This window comes from Penicillium riverlandense (genome assembly GCF_028828495.1).
Source record: "Penicillium riverlandense strain IBT 135883 chromosome Unknown utg000011l_segment0_segment0, whole genome shotgun sequence".
Classification (NCBI taxonomy): domain Eukaryota; kingdom Fungi; phylum Ascomycota; class Eurotiomycetes; order Eurotiales; family Aspergillaceae; genus Penicillium; species Penicillium riverlandense.
The window spans coordinates 210,428-230,918 of NW_026643201.1; the positions used below are offsets into that span (position 1 = coordinate 210,428).

General features: G+C 52.0%; 8 protein-coding genes across 8 annotated transcripts; 2 read left to right on the plus strand and 6 right to left on the minus strand.

Annotated features, from left to right (window-relative positions):
• Nucleotides 1–512: 512 nt before the first annotated feature.
• Nucleotides 513–2,219, minus strand: N7474_010775 (uncharacterized protein; the record flags this gene model as incomplete). The annotated part of the gene is made up of 1 exon (XM_057202185.1): nucleotides 513–2,219. One exon carries the CDS (start codon nucleotides 2,217–2,219, stop codon nucleotides 513–515), a length of 1,707 nt encoding a protein of 568 aa, XP_057047469.1.
• Nucleotides 2,220–3,093: 874 nt separating this feature from the next.
• Nucleotides 3,094–4,786, minus strand: N7474_010776 (Zn(II)2Cys6 transcription factor; the record flags this gene model as incomplete). The annotated part of the gene is made up of 3 exons (XM_057202186.1): nucleotides 3,094–3,729; nucleotides 3,794–4,246; nucleotides 4,307–4,786. The coding sequence occupies 3 exons, from the start codon at nucleotides 4,784–4,786 to the stop codon at nucleotides 3,094–3,096; spliced, it is 1,569 nt and encodes a 522-aa protein (XP_057047470.1).
• A 471-nt stretch (nucleotides 4,787–5,257) lies between these two features.
• Nucleotides 5,258–6,073, plus strand: N7474_010777 (SDR family NAD(P)-dependent oxidoreductase; the record flags this gene model as incomplete). Its single annotated transcript, XM_057202187.1, has 2 exons — nucleotides 5,258–5,365; nucleotides 5,414–6,073. 2 exons carry the CDS (start codon nucleotides 5,258–5,260, stop codon nucleotides 6,071–6,073), a joined length of 768 nt encoding a protein of 255 aa, XP_057047471.1.
• A 732-nt stretch (nucleotides 6,074–6,805) lies between these two features.
• N7474_010778 (serine/threonine protein kinase) lies at nucleotides 6,806–10,013 on the minus strand (the record flags this gene model as incomplete). The annotated part of the gene is made up of 3 exons (XM_057202188.1): nucleotides 6,806–8,460; nucleotides 8,540–9,338; nucleotides 9,411–10,013. The coding sequence occupies 3 exons, from the start codon at nucleotides 10,011–10,013 to the stop codon at nucleotides 6,806–6,808; spliced, it is 3,057 nt and encodes a 1,018-aa protein (XP_057047472.1).
• Nucleotides 10,014–11,610: 1,597 nt separating this feature from the next.
• On the minus strand, nucleotides 11,611–12,765 carry N7474_010779 (uncharacterized protein; the record flags this gene model as incomplete). Its single annotated transcript, XM_057202189.1, has 3 exons — nucleotides 11,611–12,281; nucleotides 12,332–12,552; nucleotides 12,611–12,765. The coding sequence occupies 3 exons, from the start codon at nucleotides 12,763–12,765 to the stop codon at nucleotides 11,611–11,613; spliced, it is 1,047 nt and encodes a 348-aa protein (XP_057047473.1).
• A 1,589-nt stretch (nucleotides 12,766–14,354) lies between these two features.
• Nucleotides 14,355–15,905, plus strand: N7474_010780 (MFS transporter; the record flags this gene model as incomplete). The annotated part of the gene is made up of 1 exon (XM_057202190.1): nucleotides 14,355–15,905. The coding sequence occupies one exon, from the start codon at nucleotides 14,355–14,357 to the stop codon at nucleotides 15,903–15,905; it is 1,551 nt and encodes a 516-aa protein (XP_057047474.1).
• A 336-nt stretch (nucleotides 15,906–16,241) lies between these two features.
• N7474_010781 (phytanoyl-CoA dioxygenase family protein) lies at nucleotides 16,242–17,501 on the minus strand (the record flags this gene model as incomplete). Its single annotated transcript, XM_057202191.1, has 1 exon — nucleotides 16,242–17,501. One exon carries the CDS (start codon nucleotides 17,499–17,501, stop codon nucleotides 16,242–16,244), a length of 1,260 nt encoding a protein of 419 aa, XP_057047475.1.
• A 650-nt stretch (nucleotides 17,502–18,151) lies between these two features.
• Nucleotides 18,152–20,139, minus strand: N7474_010782 (uncharacterized protein; the record flags this gene model as incomplete). The annotated part of the gene is made up of 5 exons (XM_057202192.1): nucleotides 18,152–18,569; nucleotides 18,743–18,992; nucleotides 19,045–19,642; nucleotides 19,696–20,017; nucleotides 20,072–20,139. 5 exons carry the CDS (start codon nucleotides 20,137–20,139, stop codon nucleotides 18,152–18,154), a joined length of 1,656 nt encoding a protein of 551 aa, XP_057047476.1.
• Between the last annotated feature and the right edge of the window lie 352 nt (nucleotides 20,140–20,491).

Consider the following 20,491-nt stretch of genomic DNA (forward strand, 5'->3'; position numbering starts at 1 on the left):
GGATTGCGTGTGGCCAGTTCCACCGATTAGCTGCAAGAAAGGAACCCACCAGAATGCAATTGCAGAGAATATCATAGCCCGCAAGGGAACCCGGCGGCGGTCTGTTTTGCCAAACCACGCAAGGACACGCAACCACCACCTCTGACCTTCGCCTCCATCCAAGCGACTCGTCAGACCGAATAATGTTCGTGAAGCGACGTAGAGATTAGTACCCGCGCAGGAAATGCATGTGAATACGAGAAAGGCGTTGAAAATGTCTGCCAGGTGCGGAATCTTGGAACTCAAAGCAATCGCAACATAGGCAGCACTGGTTTGAGACTGTCCACATTCGTCGCCAACCCCCGTCAGAAAGCTCAGTCGGGGTAGCTGGCAGTTCGTCCGTGCTATATTCAAAGTTGCCAGCGCCCCGCTGACAGTATATGAAACTGTGGCTAATATTGGGATGAATAAAGCCGAGAACTTGAACGCAGTATTGACGTGAGCATCATTGAGTTGTGAAGGTTTGTCTGTGGCTATTGTTGTGTCTTCCGCCTGTTGTGGCCATTTTGCTTCCAGGGCAGATGCTGCCTACTTATGATCTTATTCCATGGCGCCCCGCTCATACCAGATTGGTCTTCCGGTGTATGTTCATTCGATATGTCCTTCAAGTCCCTGTACTTCTGGTAGGTTTCGACCAGCTTGGCCTGCAATTGCTTCACGTTGCACCTTTTTGACTGCTCCGGCAGGAGGACTTTGCGCTCAAGATAGCCCAGCATTGACTCCACCGCGTCTGCCTCCTTAGAGTCCCTTTGTCGCGCTTTCTTAATCAAATGGCGGTGCCATTGACTGACCTCCGGGTGCACTTTTGGATAGCCGAATCTTGCGTTGGCGATAAAGAATCGATCGTATCCCTCCGCATTGCGATACTCTAACCTCTGCTCTTGGTATTTGGTCACACCCGATCTACCCTCCTCCAAGTACGCGAATACAACGCTTATGACACACCCCAGGGACCAGACATCGTTGGCCGTTCTCATATCTCGAGTTGGAGCAAGAGACTCAGGCCCCAGATACGTACCCTCGCCCCGCCTGTTCAAGGTTCCGGAGGGAGCTGATGCATCTTGTGGCTTCTGGAAGCGGACGAACCAGCTGTCAAAATCCTTTTCGCGAGTGCCTTTCTGTCCTTTAGACCTTAACTTGACACGAGACATGCCAAAATCACTGATCTTCCAAATGAATTGCTGATGATCTTCTTTTCCCTCGAGGAAGATCAAAATGTTGCTCGGCTTGAGGTCCATGTGATAACAGACCATCTCTTCCCCTTCCACCGTTCTCATCTCATGATGGAGAAACGCCAGTCCTCCTGCAAGCCCCGAGGCGGAGAGTATGATCGCTGTCTTCTCCATGTTGGCATTGGGTCCGATCCGGAGATCTTCCATCATGTACGCTCTGAGATCGCAAATGGCGAGGGGCATAAAGACAATGTACTTTGTCAAGCCAATAGCAAGGCTGCCGTAGATGTCGACGATGTTTGCACAAGTGCGATCAGAAGCTAGGATTTTTTTCATGATTTCGTGTTCTTCTTTCGGTCGGTGATTCTTGCTGAATTGGTAGTCTTTGCGTGCAATGTCCTTGGGCTCTTTGTTTGCACCAAATTCCGCGTCGAGAAAATTACCTTTGGCAATCTTGACTTGGTAAACCGTGCCAAACGACCCCTTCCCCCGCAACCTCTCTTCCAAATAAGGGAGACATTGACGGTCCAAGCTTTGAATTTGGACTTCTTTCTTGTTTTCGATCACGACAGGGTGAAAACATGCCTGCTGGGACAGAAATTGGTCTGGCGTAATTTCTTCCTCAAACAAATCTATGAGTTCTTTTCGCTCCGCTGGTCGAGTGCCAAGATGTTCCGGCCATGAATTCCGAGCTAAGAGCTTGATAGTGAATGTTCGAGCGGCATCAATAGTGCAGGAGGCAAAGATAAGAATCGCGAGGAAATTATAAAGATTTCTTTCGCCCATCCGTTTTATCAGGCTGTCCTCGTTGAGATCAACTTCGTCCGTTGTTTCATCAGCAACGAGTTCAAGACTGCGGAAAAAGCGTCGCAGAATCTTGGGCTGCAGCACTTCTTGAGTAGCTCCAATCGGAGCAAACCGACGTCTCTCCTCGTGGCCTGTCACCAGCTTTCGCATAATTCGCGCATATATCGTTTTGCATATTTCAGCGTACGAGTCGGATGACATGGCTGAGGGTGTTGTTTCCGGGATGGTGGAGTGTGTGAATGCCAACTGATGTGACGCGATTCGTGTTGAGAAAACAAAAGGAAAGAGAAGGAGAAGGGGAAGGAGAAAGAGCGCGGAATCTGTATGACTGTCTGAGGCGCAGCATACAAGGGTCCTCGATCCCATGGCCTGAGGCCGCTATCATGTTCTTCTGGCGAGTGGACCCCGCACATTTCTGGTGGTAGCCATTTTTGGCGCCCGATTTATCGTCACCTAGCGTTGCGATGTCGATGAGGTAAAACTACTTCCAGCACTGAGGGTGAAATTGTGGTTATGGTCCGAAGGGCACCCACAAAGCCATTGTACCTATCCGCGACGGCTAGTTCTCGACTTGTTATCATAACTGCGTTTACTCGGAGGCTTCTACCGCGAAACAAGAAACAGACCGCATAGTAGAGGGGCTTATGTTCCGAGGCCGAGTAAAACGCTTGCCAGTCAGGTATCCTTAATTAAGAGCAGCAACACCTTAAAAGTGTTGTAAATTCAAAAGACGTTGGCTTCTACTCTCCAACTCACGCCACAGGCCAGCAACGCCCTCCCACAAACTGGAATTCCCGGACAACAGATCCAAATGACGTCGGTCATGAAGAGTTTCGAAATGGTCTCTTTAACATCTTCTTCGTCATGAAAAGTTCCACCCAGCGGGTATCGGAGCAGTGTAGTCAATTGAATGGCGACGGAATGCCATGTAAAGGCGGAACAGACTATCCAAGAAAGATGGTGTGGGGTATAAACCTCCAGATTTTCACGGACAAGGCGGCAATAGCTCTTCGCATGGGCATATAAGCTGTACCAAAGCAAATCAGCACCGTTGATTTAAATGATACCCGTAAACTTACTCGAGTTCGCACTCCGTTACGTTGGATGAAAGAGAGAGCGATGAAGCTTCGACAACCTGGAAACTTGCTTGCAGACCGACAAGGCGAAACCGCTGCAGAGCGAGATTTACCAAATCGATCATCAGCTTTTGACGCGGCACAGCAGTATCGAGATGGTCCAAAAACTTGGCCTGAAGGTATTTTTGCCGATGCTCAAGAAACTGTTCGAGGAAAGAATAATAGATATTGTGGTCATCTTCCCGCTCTAACGGGAGATAGCGCAGTACCGTGTGAGAGATTGCCGCTATCTCGTACTGTAGCAGGGCCAGAGACATATCCGTGTAACCGTGGCGCGGGGAAGGCTTCGCGGTGGAGAACTCGGCGACATCCCAATCACGGTCATTGCAGTTGAGAGGGGGCGGGATGTCATCGACACGCCAGGGGGAGACAAGTGAATCCAGACCACAATTGTCGGTGACCCAAGTATCGAGAAGTAAAATATGATACCACAAGCGGCGGCGCGATTCAACTTTCCAAGGCGAGAGCCCAAAAAGCTCTCCATCACGATGAACTCCAATCCTTTGTGCCATTCGCGCAGCAATCGCTAGCATAGAGCCTGCTTCGAGCATTTCGCCGCTCCAGAATAGTAGAGTCTAGGTATTGTCAGCCCGGGGGTATATCAATGTACTTCGGCCACCACGTCAATAGACTACATACAATATACATCAGATACGTTTGTAGAGCAGACTCTTCATGGGTCGTGTGCAGACTTAATCCCTCCAGCCCCTGGGTTGCACACGTTTTGAACCGTGTTTGAAGCGCATTCTTGGCTTCGCCCAGATGAATACGGCACTCTTCGTCGGTGAGGCTGAGAGTGGCCAGGGAGTAGACAACAAAAACCCTACACTCAAACTGGGGCGCCCCGACGAGAACGCCTCGTCGAAACAAATTTAGTTCGCGGAGCATCTGAGGTACATGTAAAATTCGAAGGAAGGGATCCACAAACTGAATATACGTGTTGATCAAATAATCCACGGCTGATGGGGACGGGTGATTTGCCATGTTAATAGAGCGGTAAAGATATTCACTTTCACTATTCAACGTGGGTTCGGTTCCTGCACTGTGCTTTCTAATCTGATCGTGATCCAAAAGGAAGCTCAGGTTCCCAATCTATGTTCAGGAAAATTGGCGTGAGCTCTAAAGGACTAGACAATAAAATATATTTCTCACCTCGAAATACATAGTGGGCCAAAAGCCTGGCACCAGATATCTTGACTGATTTCTCTCATGGACGAGTTTCCCAAAATGCGAATGCCGGGTGTCTAACAGGGGAGAAGTTCCCGTGGAAGCTAACATGGCGGAGGCTTCTTTTTCAGTATCAGAAAATACATATCGATGGGAACTAGAGGAGCTAGAAATGATTGTGGTCGAAAATGTGCGCGCGCGCTTTGGGGCTCTCTCATTGGGCTGGATCTCCGAACTACTGCCTTCGTGGGTTTGTGAGGCTTCATTTGCAGGTATGTCGAACCAACACTGTTCATTCCTTTGCTTGCAGCGAACACAAGGGTAAGTCCGAGAACAGCGGACTTTGCGACGCCGGCAGTGCGCACATGGAAGAGCTAACGAATTCGTGGAAGCAGCAACCTTCGGGAGTTCCTGCTCAGAATGATCGGTGGTTTCGTTGGCTCCTAAGAAAAGAGGCCCATCCATTGCGTCTCTGGCTTTCTTTCTAAGGGGAGGACAGTTGAATGGCCGTCGGAAATCGGACGCCGTTCCTTTACAGACAGTCGGCAGAAGGCTCGGTCCAGTGAGTTATGCAATCAGTTGTCACAAGGAGGCGAAACTTCATTTTCCCAATTGTATTTGTCAGACTATATTTGCCGTGGTGATTTTTGAGTTCTCACCTATGGATTATTCAGCCGCTCGCCGAGTTCGCCGAGCTCGGCGAGCTCGCAGCTTGAACATAGCTACAGTTTCGTAAGAGGGTGATGATGACAAGTTGTTGAAAGCTGGACAGCTTTTGTCAGCGCGAGCTGACGTGCTCCGACATTTCCTTGAATACCCTTTCCGGCACAATCACCATGAGCCACGGATGTTGTCCCACAGGATATAAGAGGCCCGCGAGGCGCAGTGCAAATGTCGTCAACTTCTCTAGTTTTGTTCACGACATCGCCTCCTACAATGTCATTGCAAGAATTCAAAGGCAAACTTGCCATTGTCACCGGAGGCTCTAAGCAGAATGGCATTGGTTTCGCGACTGCCTTTGCGTTGGCCAAGGCCGGTGCTGATGTACGTCACCTCATGTGGTGAAAACGGGCTAAGCTAACGGTGTTGCAGATTGTCCTCCACTATAATTCGAACAAGGAGGCAGCCGAACACAGTGCCACTAAGATTCGCGAGCTTGGGGTCAGGGTCGCCGTTGTTCAAGGCGACGCGGGATCTCTGAGCTTTGGAGACGACATTGTTCGCGCTACCGTGGAGGCGTTCCCAGGTCGTCAGATCGACATCATCATTAACAATGCCGGTCATGCCACCTTCCAGGAGGGCGCCGAGATGGCCGTGGTCGAGGAGTTCGACGCGTTGTTCCACCCTAACGTCAGAGGCCCGCACCTCCTGGTGCGGGCTGCCCTCCCCCATCTCGCCTCTCCTGGCGGCCGCATTGTTAATGTTGGCAGCGTCATTGCCCGCACCGGTGCCAAACAAGCAGCCCTCTACTCAAGCACGAAAGGGGCCTTGAACTCCTTGACCCTGGCTTGGGCTGAGGAGCTTGGGGAGAGGGGCATCACCGTCAACGTTGTCGCCCCGGGACCGATCGACACTGATTATGCGCCCCCAGAGGAGCATGTATTGACTAAGAAGTTCCGGGCACAACAGTACATCAAGCGCAACGGAAGTACGGAGGAGGTCGCGAATGTGATCGTGTTTGCGGCAAGTTCTGGCGCTAGCTTTGTATCGGGTCAGGTGCTAGGTGTTGATGGAGGTCTGAGTTATATATAGGCCAACGCTGTCGTGGGAAAATGGCTATAGAGAGAGACTAAGTGGCAGTTAGGGTGACGTCTGGAGGCTGCCGTCATTGTTAGCCAACTCAGGCATCAAGATAATATATGCCGAAGGAGTATAGAAAAGAGTCAATATTAGGTTGTCTAAGTGTTTCAAGTATAGTAAAAGGTCGACAAGGAATTCACCCCTATGGAAGTCCATAGATTACTACAGAGAGGAGTTGTTAATCGCACTATAAGCAACGGTGTCCCAGACAAAATGAGGAACAACCTTCAGGCTACTCCACCACATCCCAGTACGCGCATTTACCTACGCTAAAGTAGGATATTTGTTCAATTATATGCAGCTGCTTTTGTAGTTAAGCCCAGGTTAACTTGAATATCCACTCTTCTTTCTGCATATATATATTTTCTCCTAGTGGCAACATTTGGGAATGCAGACGTGAACACTAACGAGCCAAAAAAAAAAAAAAAATTACCTCTGAGTATCCATCGGCACCTTATAGTAGGAAACAAGTTGGGGGGTCGTGGGGAAGGTGCGCCAATATCAAGATAAGTTATAGTAAATGCTTACTGGGGTCAAAAAAAGAATCGAAAAACATAACCATTTTGTGTATCAACCAACCAACCAACCATTTACTATATATATGAACAGAGCCGCCCCGAGACGGACCGAACAGGACGCATCATTATTACATCACCTAAGTGAGATGAACTGAACTGGACGTGACTACTCATGCGAAGACTTGGTACTCCGCTTCAGCGCCTTAGTCAAGAACGACGACCTCTTGTGTTCCTGCTCCTGATCCAATGGCTGGCCCTCGACATGAGCCTGGTACTGGGACTGATAGTGGTAGGGCACACCACCACCGGGCGCAGCGGCCGCAACCGGGATGGCGGGAGCAGACGGAGACTCACGCAGCGAGGGCGGGGAGACGGCGTCGCGCTGCGAAGGAACCTCGTACTGGCTCGGTTCAAGCGCGGAGACAGGTGGGCCGGAGCCGGAGCGGCGGTCGCGGTCTGATGACGGCGGTGCGTAGCCCTGATTATTGTTGTGGGTGCTGATCCCGCTCATCGGGATGGGGTCGTAGGCGTTCTCGCGGGTGTAGTACGCCGGGTTCGAGTAGGCGCCCCGTGAGTACAGCGAGCTGGGTGAGGTGAAGGCTTCCGACGCCGGTGCTTTTGAGAAAGCCATGTGTGGTGGAACCTGTGGTTGCGGTTCGTAGCGTGCGTTGCCTCGTGATCCTGGGGGGGCGGGTGCGCTTAGGATGGGCACCTCGCTTGAGGAGGAGGGTGTCAGCCCTGCGTGGACGGGGGAGAGGGGTGCTGGCGGGTGGATATTATCTTGGTCTGGAACTGAGGCTCGAGTGCCTTCTTTCCGGCGGCCGGTAGACGGCTCGCGCGAAGGAGCGCCGGCGCCGTGGCTCTGGACACCAAGCTGTTGCCGGGCTTGACTGGAGGAGCCGGTTGTCGTGCGGTACAGCCCTGCCTCTTCGTTGATGTCACGGGTATCGCGGGCAATATCTGCAGCCGGAGAGCGGGCGTTCAGCTGTTCAACGATGGCTGCTTCGCTCTGCGAATGGTTGGCCGCCCCGCGTTGGGTGACGGTCCCGGTAGATCGGCCGTTGTCGACGCCCGAGGACTGGGCAGTGTCATAGCTAGCCATGCCACCGGCAGTTGCAGCAGCAGCTGTCAGACCCATCTGACCAGACCCATCCTGACGATCAGCCCCACCGTTCTGAGCAGTGGACTTGCGATCGTCACCGGCAGTGGAACCTGCATCGGAACTATCATCGTCTTTCTTTTCCTCTTCGGGTGCAGCGGCACCGGGAGCGCGGATGGGGATCTTGCGAATAGCGAGGACCAAAGCACACATGAACTTGGACCTGCGCGCAGCGCGAACAGTCTCGTTCGACCAGTTGGACTTGTGACGAATATCGACGCGCAGCTCCAGCTTGTCCATGTCACCAACACCAACAACTTCGACATTCAGGTCCTGCTGGAAGTCGCGGGAGTTATCCTTGTCACGAACGAAACGCTCCATCTCCTCGCGCAAGAATTGGATGTCAGCGAAGGTGGTGTCGAAGCTGACAGACACGGTGAGCTGTTCGTACATGGCGTTGGCGCGGGTGAAGTTGTCGATCCACAGGTTGTTGAGAATGTTGTTCGGCACTTGGGTGGTGCGGTGGTCGGTTATGCTGCGCAAAACAGTGTAGAGTAGCGAGATGCGCTCGACGACATAGGACTTGTCCGTGATGTCTACCCGGTCACCAATGTCGAAAGGGTGCTTGACGAAAAGGAAGATGCACGATCCGAGAACTTCTTGCGCAGTGACGGAGAAGATGAAACTTATCGACAGCAGGGAAGTGGCGCCGGCTGCGATGACTGTGCCGAAGCCACTGGTGACAAAGGAGACTGTGAAAAAATTAGCAAGGGGACATGAAAAAGACGGAGAACGCCTTACCGAAAACCAAGATGCCAATAACGAAGGCCACACCGAGCAGCAGGTTATCCAAAACATGAATGGCCTGGTCCACGTCATGCATGCTGTTGTTGAGGGACTTCCTCATGCGGCCAAACTCGGTGATAGTGAGAACCATCTCGTCGAGGCTGATATCGCCATTTCCATCTTTATCCAGAGCAGTAAAGCACTCCTGAGCCTCAGCCTCCTGATCAGCACCCAGGACTTCAATGATATCCTCCAGGTACAGGGCCTCGCGACCCTCCACGACAAAAGACATCCAGATACGGCGCGCCAGAGCCTCAGCGCAGCGCTTCCGCTCCAGCGCCTCAACCACAACGGAGTGAGTGGAATTCGGGTTGAAGACTTGCTTGCCCGTAAGCTCGGAAGCGACATTTCCAAAAGCTGAAGTGACCTTGTCGCCAATACGGCCAACATTGCGTCCAACATTCTGTCCGACCTGGCGCATCATGCGGAAAGGCATAATATCAGATCCAGTCTTAGAGGGCTGCGTCCCGTTTAGAGCGAGTAGAGAGTCAAAGATCAGGGAGTCCTCGTCGGCGAATTCCGGGCAGTACACAGGGAACATGTTTCGGGATGCCTCGTAGAGGAGACCGACGAGGTAGACGTTGCGTTTGGACTGTTTGATCTTAGCGTCGAACTGTTTGCGGTGGTAGCTGATGGAGATGAGCTGGACGATGGCCTTTTCTCCAAAGTAGATCAAGCTGCACACGAGTAGTGCGAAGAGGATATTCTTCACGCTCTTTTCCCAGGATTGAACATCCGTGTCGCCGCTATCTTGCTTCCCAGGGGTCAGGGTCATGACCTGTGGGATGTTATCAGCAATTCCATCTAAATGGGAAGAAAGACGTACCGGAAGAAACGTCACTAACGAAATGATACACCATAGTACAATGGTGATGGGCGTCTCCAGCGCACGCAGAATAAGCGCATACTTCCTCGTCCCCGAGCTAACAATACCACACAAAGACTGGAAGACATATGGCAAGAACCTTGCAAAGACTTTAGACGTCCACAGAGACACCCAAACGACTTCGATCCACGCAAAGAACCAGTAGATATGCACCCCACCGATCTTCGCGTCCCTGGCGGCAGTGGCACCGACGATGATGGGGATGGCGATCAAGATGCCGATCGGGGTGATGTAGAGTAGGTAGCGAGTGACAATGGAATAATTCAGAATAGCCTGGTAGAAGCGACCTATGCTGTTGATGGTTCCATCTTCGGGAGAATCGGAGGGTTTGCCCGTGCTCTCGTTGATCTCGTCTTGTGTTTTGCGGCGACGGCCGGGCAGGCCACGGTGTTTCGCTACCGCACCGGATTTCTCATCCACATATTCGGGCGAGGATTGGCCTTTACTCCGGGACCCCGTCTGCGTCAGGCGCGGGCTGTCATTGAGGGGGATGTCGATGGTCACATCGCCATGGGGCCCATGCCCCAATCCCCCGTCAGGCATGTCGTTTGAAGGAAGAGGCGTGAACCGATGAAAGAACGACCCGTTGCTGGTGTAGCTGAACCGGTTATTGTATTTGTACCGATTTTGACTCTTCTTGTTGCTGTTGGTATTGTTGTTGTTGGAACGTCGAACGAGTCCCAAACGGCCGACGACCATCGCAGCGACTTGACGAGGGGCCCTCGCTTTTATTCCTGGTCCAGATTTCGACTTTTTCTGATTCAGCTTCGATCTGCCCTGGAATTGGCTGGTCCAATTGGTGAAGTGGAGATCACGTTGCACTAGTTGAGGCGCGGGTTCCCCTCGTTCAGTTAGTGATTTGACTTTGTTTCGGTTTTCGCGCTGATTCGGCGCTGGGATTGGTGTTGGAGTGGTTGATCATCCACCGACAGCACAGAGTGGACCCGTTCGATCGGCGATGGCCGAGGTTCGGTTAAGATTGTGATCAAGGGAAGATGTGAAGGTCAAAGAATCAAGCAAGTGAAGGTGAATATGAAAGAGTATGAAAGAGTATGAAAGAGTATGAAAAAGTATGAAAAAGTATGAAAAAGCAATTAGGGAAAGACACAAAGAAACAATACATAATCAGGGGAATGTGTTCTAGTATGTGAGACCACGCCATGTTTCATCAAAGCCAAAAATGTGGAATTACGCGAAGAATGCCCGGTTGCTAAGCACCACAGATGTCATACCCCAACTCACTCCGAGAGGGGCAGTTAGTACTGTATGTACAGCTCACGGCCTGCTATCAATGCAGTCTAAACTCGGATTGGAAAACTATTCACGGCTTTCTCCTCCGCCATGGCCTCAAGGGTCTCCGCCCTCAAATCCTCCGATCAGCCAATAGCAATCACTAATCGGCGGGGCTAGCGATCCAAAACGGCAGCCCACCGCGGATTATTAAGGGTCATGTTAGGGGTTGCACCCCCAGTCGAGTACGCTATTACTACTTATTGATTTTGCACCAGGACGGCAAGCTAAAGTATTTAGAATTTACTTGTTGACATCCTTATTAACTATAGTGAGGACATCCGAGATTTTAAAATTTGATGTCGCGGCAACAACCGTATGACATAAGATACTGTGTTTTTCGGCCAACTACAGTGGTGTTTCATAGGTCTGAAACTCGTTACCCGGCTGAGGCGGTATATGGACGGTTTCAGACTTATGGCACACCACTACAATCTGCCCTCGTTTACTTCTGCATCCTGTCCTTTTTCTGGCCCCCTGGGGAAAGGATCTCATTTTTCGAAACCGCAAACTATGGCACTCTCTGATCACGGCCCACCGTGGTTACTTGCTAGCTTTTCTCTACTCACCGGGACAATCAGCATCTTCCTCATACCTGGCGGACATCAAACATACATAAGAAATGCCAAGCGCAACGTGTGTCCTTCTCCCCATTCCGATCCGGAGCAATAGTCACCGCTGTTCTTGTCCATTTTATCAACTGAAGACCCTTGAACGTTGCCGACATATATGCCGGCTACTTCGGAGTATTCAGTTTAGCGATTCTCGTCCGTACCGTGGCTGTTTGGATTTTCTTTGCTATAGATTGGAGCACTGGTACTCGGCCTCAAAGAAAACCCAGTATATAAATCTAGTAAAAGACTGCAAATATAATACAAGTTATCACGATAGTTGCAGCCCCTAGACTAGGACGAAGTCGGCCAATCGCGCCGTTCCCAATATTAAGAGTATTGTTGCCGAAACCGACAGTTCGAAGCCAAGTCGGGGAAGACGCGTTCATGTTGAGAACATCTGAATGGTAAGCATCCAAGACACCTTTGAATGTAAATCGTATGGTGCCTTGTACTCCCGGCCCCAGTTCCCCATTTAATCCGCCAATGTAATTAGTGTCGTTCGATCTCAAGAATGGATATGCTTGGAAATCCCCATCGAGCGTGAAATTAGCAGTTTGCTCGTCAAACGTAACAATCATCTTAGGAAGCATGAAGCTCCTCCAGCCCTGAGTGCTCCACCACTCGTCACCTGGAATTTGTAGTAGCGTTAAACTCCAGTTTCCGTAATAGTAACTGGAGTTGCAAGTTGGCATCCAGATATGATCATCATAACTCCACGACCCATGCCCACTGGGATCGTTTAGTATGCCCCCCAAAGAAAATGTATTTTGGGATTTGGTGGCTGTGATATTGAAGTAGTCGGGGGGTGCAGTTATGTTCTCTTGTCCTATCCATGTCGGTCTAAACAGGTCAAAATCGCGGACCAGAGGCGAAATGTGATTCGAACCCCGGAGTGTGACGAGACTCACTGAGTTGAATCAAGCGCCCACCAAAATTGGGTGCTTATTAAATTACTACCGTCCCACGGCAACGTAGACCAGTTGTAATTCGGGGGTATCAAAGTCAGCCATATGTTGACTGGGTTGGGCCCCGTATTGTAAGTGCCTCTTTCCGTGATGGCCAAAATCGATGTCCATTTCATGGTTGTGGTGTAATTTTGTAAAGGCGGACACAGAGCGTCACCGGGTTCAGGCCCCATCTGGGGCGTCACCGTCACCTCTGTTGTTGCATTGTAGTACCTATAGCCCAGTTATTCCTCTAATCAAAATAGGCCGCGGCTGGCATGTTACTACTCACGATCCGACCCATGCATACATGCTGTTCAAACCTGTGACATTACCGGGGCGGAAGTTCTCCGCAGAATTATAGTCTGGGTCATCCTTGGCAAGGACGGTGACCAGTAAGCTCAACAGATTTGAGTAAACAAAAAGGCAGCCCAGAGAATGGCGCATGTCTACCGCAAAGGAATAGACTGGAGGGCAGAGATGAAAAAAAGATTCGATTATCATCTTGACTCGACAGGGTACGGTGGGCAATATAAGGCGCGGCGCCCAGCCTTGTCAGCATTTAGCTCGAAAGTAAATCGGGTGGCCGTGCCGTCATGCACACAGTGGTGTCCAAAGTCTAAAGCCATCGATTTTACCGCCTTTTTTGAGAGCCTAACCTATACACATGTCGCCCAACTGTATTTTGACCCAACGCGTCTACCTGCCCCATGATACCTCTTATACACACTGGACGGCCCTTGCTTGTCTATAGGGCTCCTCTATGGCCTCATATTCGTCAACGAAACCATGAACTTTATGCTTTTACCCGTACGAAGCAGTTGAGTTAGAAAAATGTCGCTGCATGGACCTACCAGCAGGTTCTGCGCAATTCCCTGCATTCAGCTATATACATTTTAGGGGACTTTTTTTTGTGTCGAATGTTTACTCCTGCCAGCTAAATATATAACTGTGAATAGAGCTATTGCCACTAGTGTTATATTTTTTATTCAAAGCCTTATGAGGCTTTATGCTCCATAAAATCAACCTAGACACCGCAGTAGACGCGATAACACCCAAGTAAGAGCAGACTATTGGCACCATGCGCTATTTAGGGGCCATAATATGTCTTCTAAGGTGATATCTGAGGCACTCGAGGTTGGATAGAGTGCCTAGCGGTATGCGGCCAATAGCCCAGTCTTTCGCGAAGGATAGCACACTTGTATGAAGTGTAGCTTGACGTGGAAGTTGCATCCCTGCTTCGGCGTATGTACATGCGGCATGATTGGCTTATTTCCAATCCATTGTATACCGGCACAGCACAGCAAATGTCAGAAATCCATGGAATGAAGAGCAAGAATCTATATCACTCATTGGCATCGACGTTCGGACTTCGAAGTGTTATACGGGAGTTCAAGACAAGGTGAAAAAGTTTTCGTATGCACCGCCATCCGCTCATTGACGGGAAAATTAGTGACAACCATCACTGAATATTTTCCTATGTCGAACTAAAAGTATTTTGGCTGCTTTATATTTTTTATCGTATTCACTTTGAGAGATCCTCACCAAGGTTTACAGTGGAACGGAAAAGGGTTTCCATCCACTAGTTTCCGTCCACTCATTTCCATCCACTCCTTGATTATTTACGGCGAAGGAATCTCAGCCGTCGTGAGTGAATTTCTGGGGAGCGAGTCGGAGAGCCAAAAAGGAAGAAGAAGTTGATCTTTCTTCGTATGAAGCTCGGTGGCTCTAAAAAAAAGGTCAAGTCACATGATAGAGTCCCTGTGAGAATTATACTGGGATTTTGGTAAAAGGTCGCTGAAAAAGGTGTCCAAAGTAGCCATTTTTGGCCCAGGATTTACCGTCACTTAGGGTTGTGGTGTAATACTGTTTTCAGTGTGCATATAATAGTCTAGTCTGTTCGTGGAGCGGTAGTTGGAAGTCGATAACTAACGCTTATCTAAGTTCTTTCCTCCGCGGTGGGGTTCACCTAAATCTTTAAATCTTGCAGAATTAAACAATGGTCGACCCGACACCGTCTGATTCTACCTCCAGACATGGTCGCTACCACGCCGGGGACAGACAGATATAATTCTGGCCGGCAAAAACAGGCTGCCGGACTTGGGCACGAAAGCGATGATGTAAATGAGACTACGGCTCTCCTTGGATCCGGCACGTCCACGCGCTCTGACGTGCGTACGTTGGATCCTGCAGACGGGTCGTCACCCCCGGATGGTGACAGCGCGGACGACAACGGTGATGATGAGGAAAAGCCTCTGCCCAAGCTCCAAGTCCTGCTACTCTGCTATGCCCGAGCGATCGAGCCCCTGGCTTTCTTCTCCATCTTCCCCTACGTCAACCAGATGGTCCAGGACAACGGGGACGTTGCGGACTCGGATGTCGGCTTCTACAGCGGACTCATTGAGTCTTTATTCTCCCTGACGCAGGCCATCGTTATGATATTCTGGGGCCGAGCAGCCGACCGCGTCGGGCGCAAGCCGGTCCTGGTCTTCTCTTTGTTCGGTGTGACCGCAGCAACGGGCCTCTTCGGGCTAGCAAAGACCATACCACAGATGATCCTTTTCAGGTGCCTTGCTGGCGTCTTTGCGGGGACCATCGTCACCATCCGCACTATGGTGGCCGAGCACAGCACGACCAAGACCCAGGCCCGGGCCTTCAGTTGGTTCGCTTTTAGCGGGAACCTGGGCATCTTCTTGGGACCTCTGTTGGGCGGTGCCCTTGCCGATCCGGTACGCCAGTACCCGGGCGCCTTTGGAGCCGTGCAATTTTTCAAGGACTATCCATATGCACTCTCAAGCCTGGTGGTGGCGTTCGTTGGGGCCACCGCTGCCGTGTCTACTGCCTGTTTTGTTCAGGAGACGCTAAAGAGGGAGCCGGCATCTGACGATGCGCCGGCCCAACGCGTGGATACTTCGGTTTCCCAGCTTCTGATATCGCCAGGTGTGGGCATGGTCATCTACACGTACGGGCACATCATGGTCCTCGCCTATGCCTATACGGCCGTTGTCCCCGTGTTTTGGTTCACCCCCGTACATCTCGGGGGATACGGCTTCACGCCACTGCAAATCTCGCTGATGATGGGTCTGAATGGCGCTGCCCAAGCCGCGTGGCTCCTCCTGGTTTTCCCCCCATTGCAGCAGAGGATCGGGTCGAACGGAGTGATACGCCTCTGCGCCTCTGCCTATCCGGTATTCTTCATGTGCTGCCCCATTGGCAATGTCCTTCTGCGGGCAGGGACCGAAGCATCTGTCAAGACTTTTTGGGTCTTCACGCCACTGATGTTGGCCGTAGGCTGCGGTGTTAGCATGAGCTTCACGGCGATCCAACTCGCTCTGAACGACATTTCACCCTCGGCGAGGGTCCTGGGCACGCTGAATGCTCTGGCCCTGACTGGCGTTAGCGGTCTGAGGGCCTTCTGCCCGGCTCTCTTCACCAGCGTCTTCGCTCTGGGGGCGAGAACACAATTGGCGGGGGTTTACGCCATCTGGATTCTTCTGGTCCTACTTGCTTCCGGTTTATCGCTTGTAGCGAGATACCTACCCGAGCCCGGGGAGGCCCGTAAGCGCCGAAATAACCAAGAGAGTTGACATGTTCCTGTCCTCCTTCACGGTCGTATTATTATGCAAACAATCCAAGCTCGGTATATAGATTATGAACAGTCATATATTCTTGTCCCTTTAGCTTCTTTGCTTAGTATAGGAACGCCTATTTCAAGAACCCAAAAGGATCAATTCACGTGCCAGATAGGACCGAAATCAATCGACGAATGAGCACTTTTCATAGTGGTTCAATCATACGCCTTAATATAGGAGTAATCATGCTTGCCTTGCAGCCCTCTTGATCAATACAGTGGACATTATATTCCGAAGCGCCGATCAGGAAATGGATAAAGAGCTATCTACCAAAGTATGAAACAAAAGGGATCAAGCCCTCGAATCGCTCTGCAACCGTCCAATCTCCAGCACAACCTTCTCTCTCCCCCACCCCTCCTCCAACCCCCTAACCACAATATCCAATTCACTCTCCGGCGCCATCCCACTGGGCGCCGGCGGACGCTTATCCAAATTCGTCGGGAACGGATACGCCTCCACAACAGCCTGCACGAGAGCCCTGACCTCCCTAGCGGGCAAACTCCAGCGAACCGGATCCATATCCGGATCTGCAATCACGCCCCCCGCCTCAACCTTATACTTGCTCACCAACAACTCCCAAACGGACTCAAGCAGCGGCAGCGTCTCAACGCTCTCCATCGTCTTCCCCATCGCGGCACTAATCTGCAACAGATTCGCAACGCGTCTGAACCCGCCATTCGCGGGATCCATCACATTCGCACCTGCAGCGTGAAAGAGCGCAGGATTAAAGAAAACTCCATCGCCCAATGAAAGCGGGAGGGATATATAATTCTCTGCGAAAAAGGACTTGAAGTCATCCCGTCGCCACGCGAGGTATCCCGGCGCATAACACTGGCTGAAAGGCAGGTATCGGGTTGGTCCGGACTCGAGCGGCATATCGCTGTGCGCGACTGCGCCCTGCAGAGTTAGGAACTGGGACGCGTGCTGCAATGTCGTCGGGTAATGTCTGCATTTGTCTTCTTCCACGAAGCCGAGGTGGTAATCCCTGTGTGGTGACTGGGCTGCCCCGCCTGGGTGCACGGCGTTTACTTGCGCGGTGACTTTGTAGCCTGGGCCGAGCCAGGCGGTGCTTACGGCCGCGAGCCAGGGGTTGGAGTAGTAGGATACGAAGCTTTCGGGGTCTGTGAGAGCGTGCTTGGAGAAGGCATTCCAGATGCGGTCATTAGTGCCGCCTGAGGCGAAGTGGTCGCCTTTTGAGAAGGCGGCAGAGGATCGTTCGGTTGCGATTATGGAGTTGTAGGCCGTGTTTGCGGCGGATAGGACGGTGGAGTATTTGGCTGGGTTGTACATTTTGCGTAGGACGAATACCCCAGGTCCCGAATGGAGAATGTGGTGCCATTCATCTTGGAGGGTGGTTAGACTGTTGGAGAGAGTTTGGGTTTGTTCCAGGGTTGGGATGTCGTAGATGGGGACGTTGTTTGAGATGCTGTCGCAGAGAGGGTAGGCGGTTGGGTCCGTGGTTCGTGAGCAGAGGTCCTTGAATTCTTCCAGGTTTACGGAGTCGGCGTTGTAGAGCCGTGAGGGCACCGGGGATGTATGGCCGTTCATCATGGTGATGTTGGTAAAGATGTGTGTCTTGGCGGTATGTCTGGTACATAAGACGGCAGTCGGTCCGACTTTAAAAGTCTTCAAAATCCAGCGGAATCCAGTCTCCGCCAGTGCATCCCCGCATCGCATTTCGGGCCGAAGGACATGGTGAACAGCAACATCGACCGCAAGATCACTCGGAAAATTAATTCCGAGCCCGATTCGTTATTGTCAGGGTATCACAGGGGAGGGCTATCGAGCAGACTATAGTACAGGTCTACTACCAAAGGGAAAGCAAACAAAAAGGCAGGACAGCCCTCTCGAGATCATTATTGTGCCCGCCGCCACGGCCAGACAGGACAGACGCCATAAACAAAGCAAAGCATCCGTCCCGCAACGCCAGTCCAAAACAAGAGAGAGAAAAGTCAACGCCGAGAAAATGGAGAATCCCAAATGAGGATGACACAAAATTCACCCAGAAACTCCTATCAACAAAAATGTATCCGTCGTCCCATGCCAGTAGTCCCATGCGTTCAACGGGTGGATAAATCTCGTCAAGAATAAAAAAGATCTATGGGTCGAATCAAACGTCCTTCGGCTGGGGCCCAACAAAGAAAGAAACAAGAAAAAATTCGTTAAGGGGACAAGCAAGCAAGATGGTGGCATCAGCTCATTCAGGCATTCATCATGACCACCCCGACATCTGAGGCCAGGACGGGATCGGAGGGTGCGGGTTCGCTCGACTGGTTCGACTCGCGGAGGATCAGATGGTTCTCGGACATGGTCTCCACAAGTGCAGCGGGTCGGCCGGTGACGGTGAAGAGCACTTTCAGCAATGCACCGGGGCTACGGGTGCCATCGGGCATTGTGAGGATTGCTTGGTGCGTGTGGGTGAGGAGGACACGGACTAGTTCGCGAATCGGCGCATCCGTGGATGTGTCGATGATCACATCCAACCCATCGATGACACACACCAGCAGAGGGGGAGCAAAGTGGACGAGCGTGTCGATGAGTGACAACGCTGCTTTCCAGCTGCCCAGCTTCCCGTCTAGCTGGCGGAACCGCTCTGCGCCCAGATCCAACACGGCGTCGCTGTCCACGACGGGGGAAGGCAATCAATTAGTTGGCGAATTAGACTGTATGTGAGGGCAATAAACCCTTGCTCTTGCGGGGACAGTCCCTGTGCCTCTTGGGTGGGCAGGGAACAAAAATGCGAAATTACGGGCAGTCGTGCCTGTCTGGCAAATGAAGCATAGCAGGCTGACGTGAGTGCCACGGGGCTGGGGGAGACAGTGGGTGACCCGCCCACTGCCAGGGCCTGGGACCGCAAGCTTGTGGCCCATTGCTGCAGGGACGCGATGACACTGCCCTCGGCGGCAACCTTGACGTCGGGATCAACATCGGCGATCTGATCATTATTGTCAAAGTACGCCTGGAGATGCTTCGATGCACTTTGGAGCTCGAGGCGGGCCAGGCGGCGTTTCGACCCCCGAGACCATTCAAACTGGGATGTATCTACTCGGTGGTTAGCGAAAACCGCGCTGATTTTGTGGGGGGATATTCGTACCGAGATTCTGGACGGCAGCCGTACTCAAACAAGCAATGCCACTACTCTGCTCAACGGGCTGCAGCTGCTGGCTCAAGGCACTTAGCGCCTGCGCCAGGAGGTGCTCTCGCTCGTTACGGATACGATCCCGGTCCTCTGCATTCTGCTGAATGTCCCATATCAATCGGCGGGTGATGGTATTCTGGGCCGCAATCCGACGCTCCGTTCCCTGGCGCCCGATCTGGCTCAAGCGCGTCTCCTCCCATAGAGCCCGGGCATTATACGGGAGGGTCTCCCAGACTGACTCTTCCTCGTCCGTTTCCATCCGATCTTCCGCTCGCCAGGGGAGATCGCGCGCCCGGCGTTGGATGAGATGGACCAGATGATCAAACTCGGCGTATACATCCTGGTTGTGGCTTTTCAAAGACTTGCAGGTGGATCTCCGTACATAGTAGTCCATGAATTCCGAGAGCAAGAAAAATGTGATGGCGTAGATTCTGGCAATGGGTGCCGCCGCATCGCTCGGAGGCAGCGTTCCGCCGGGAAAATTGAGAGTGTTATGAATATCGAGGAGAATCGTGATCAGTCCCTCCATGAGGTGCGGGCAATGTACCGTTGCCTGACATCGGATGATTAGAGATTTGGCAATCCATATTTCTGTTTCTCACTGACCTTCAATAAGGACTGGAGCACGCCGTAAAAGAGCAGGGCGTAGAGGTTAGACTCGGGCAGAACGGACAGCAACGCTGAATGAGTGTCTAGGGTAGGGAGTAGGCGATCGCAGAGGGCGGATGCCTGACTGTACACCCGTTGTCGCGGCCGGGACATCCAGTAGGTCTGGGTTTTGCGCACGAGGTCGACAATGTCGTGAGCGGTCTGTGGGCGGGCGTCGCCGTCGACCACCCGATCCTCGGCGGGCAGATGGCTATTGAACCATTTCCATGTCTGGGCCAGCTCGTTGCGTTCGGTGTCGAGTTCCGCGATCGCAAGGGTTCTACAGATAATTCGTTAGCACGGATGCGGCGGCCGGCCACAGACACACACGTACGGCGAGGGCGTTGGCGGCCATTGCTCGTCCCTGGTCCCCTGAGGGTCGCGGGGGTTGTCGGGGGCCATGGTGAGCCTGTGTCCCGTTGGTGGGGGGGGAATGCCCTTCGATTGAAGAGACAAGAACGAATGGATGGTCGGGCGCAAAAGACAAACCCGGACAGAAAGATCAGGAAGTCATGACAAGAGGTGGTGGTGTATGTGTGGGGGAAGGGAAAGGAAAGGGGACGGAAGGAAAGCAGAACCTGTAGAAGAGGGGGTTTTTCAGGTGGCCATGGCGCATTTTGCGCAGCATTTCACCGTGGTCGATGAGAGCCGAGGCCTTCCTCTGCAGTACGAGCATCTATTCTTGTCTCGCTAGAATTGTCTCACTGGACGACGAAGAAGAAGAGGAGGAATGGGAATGATGATGATAATAATA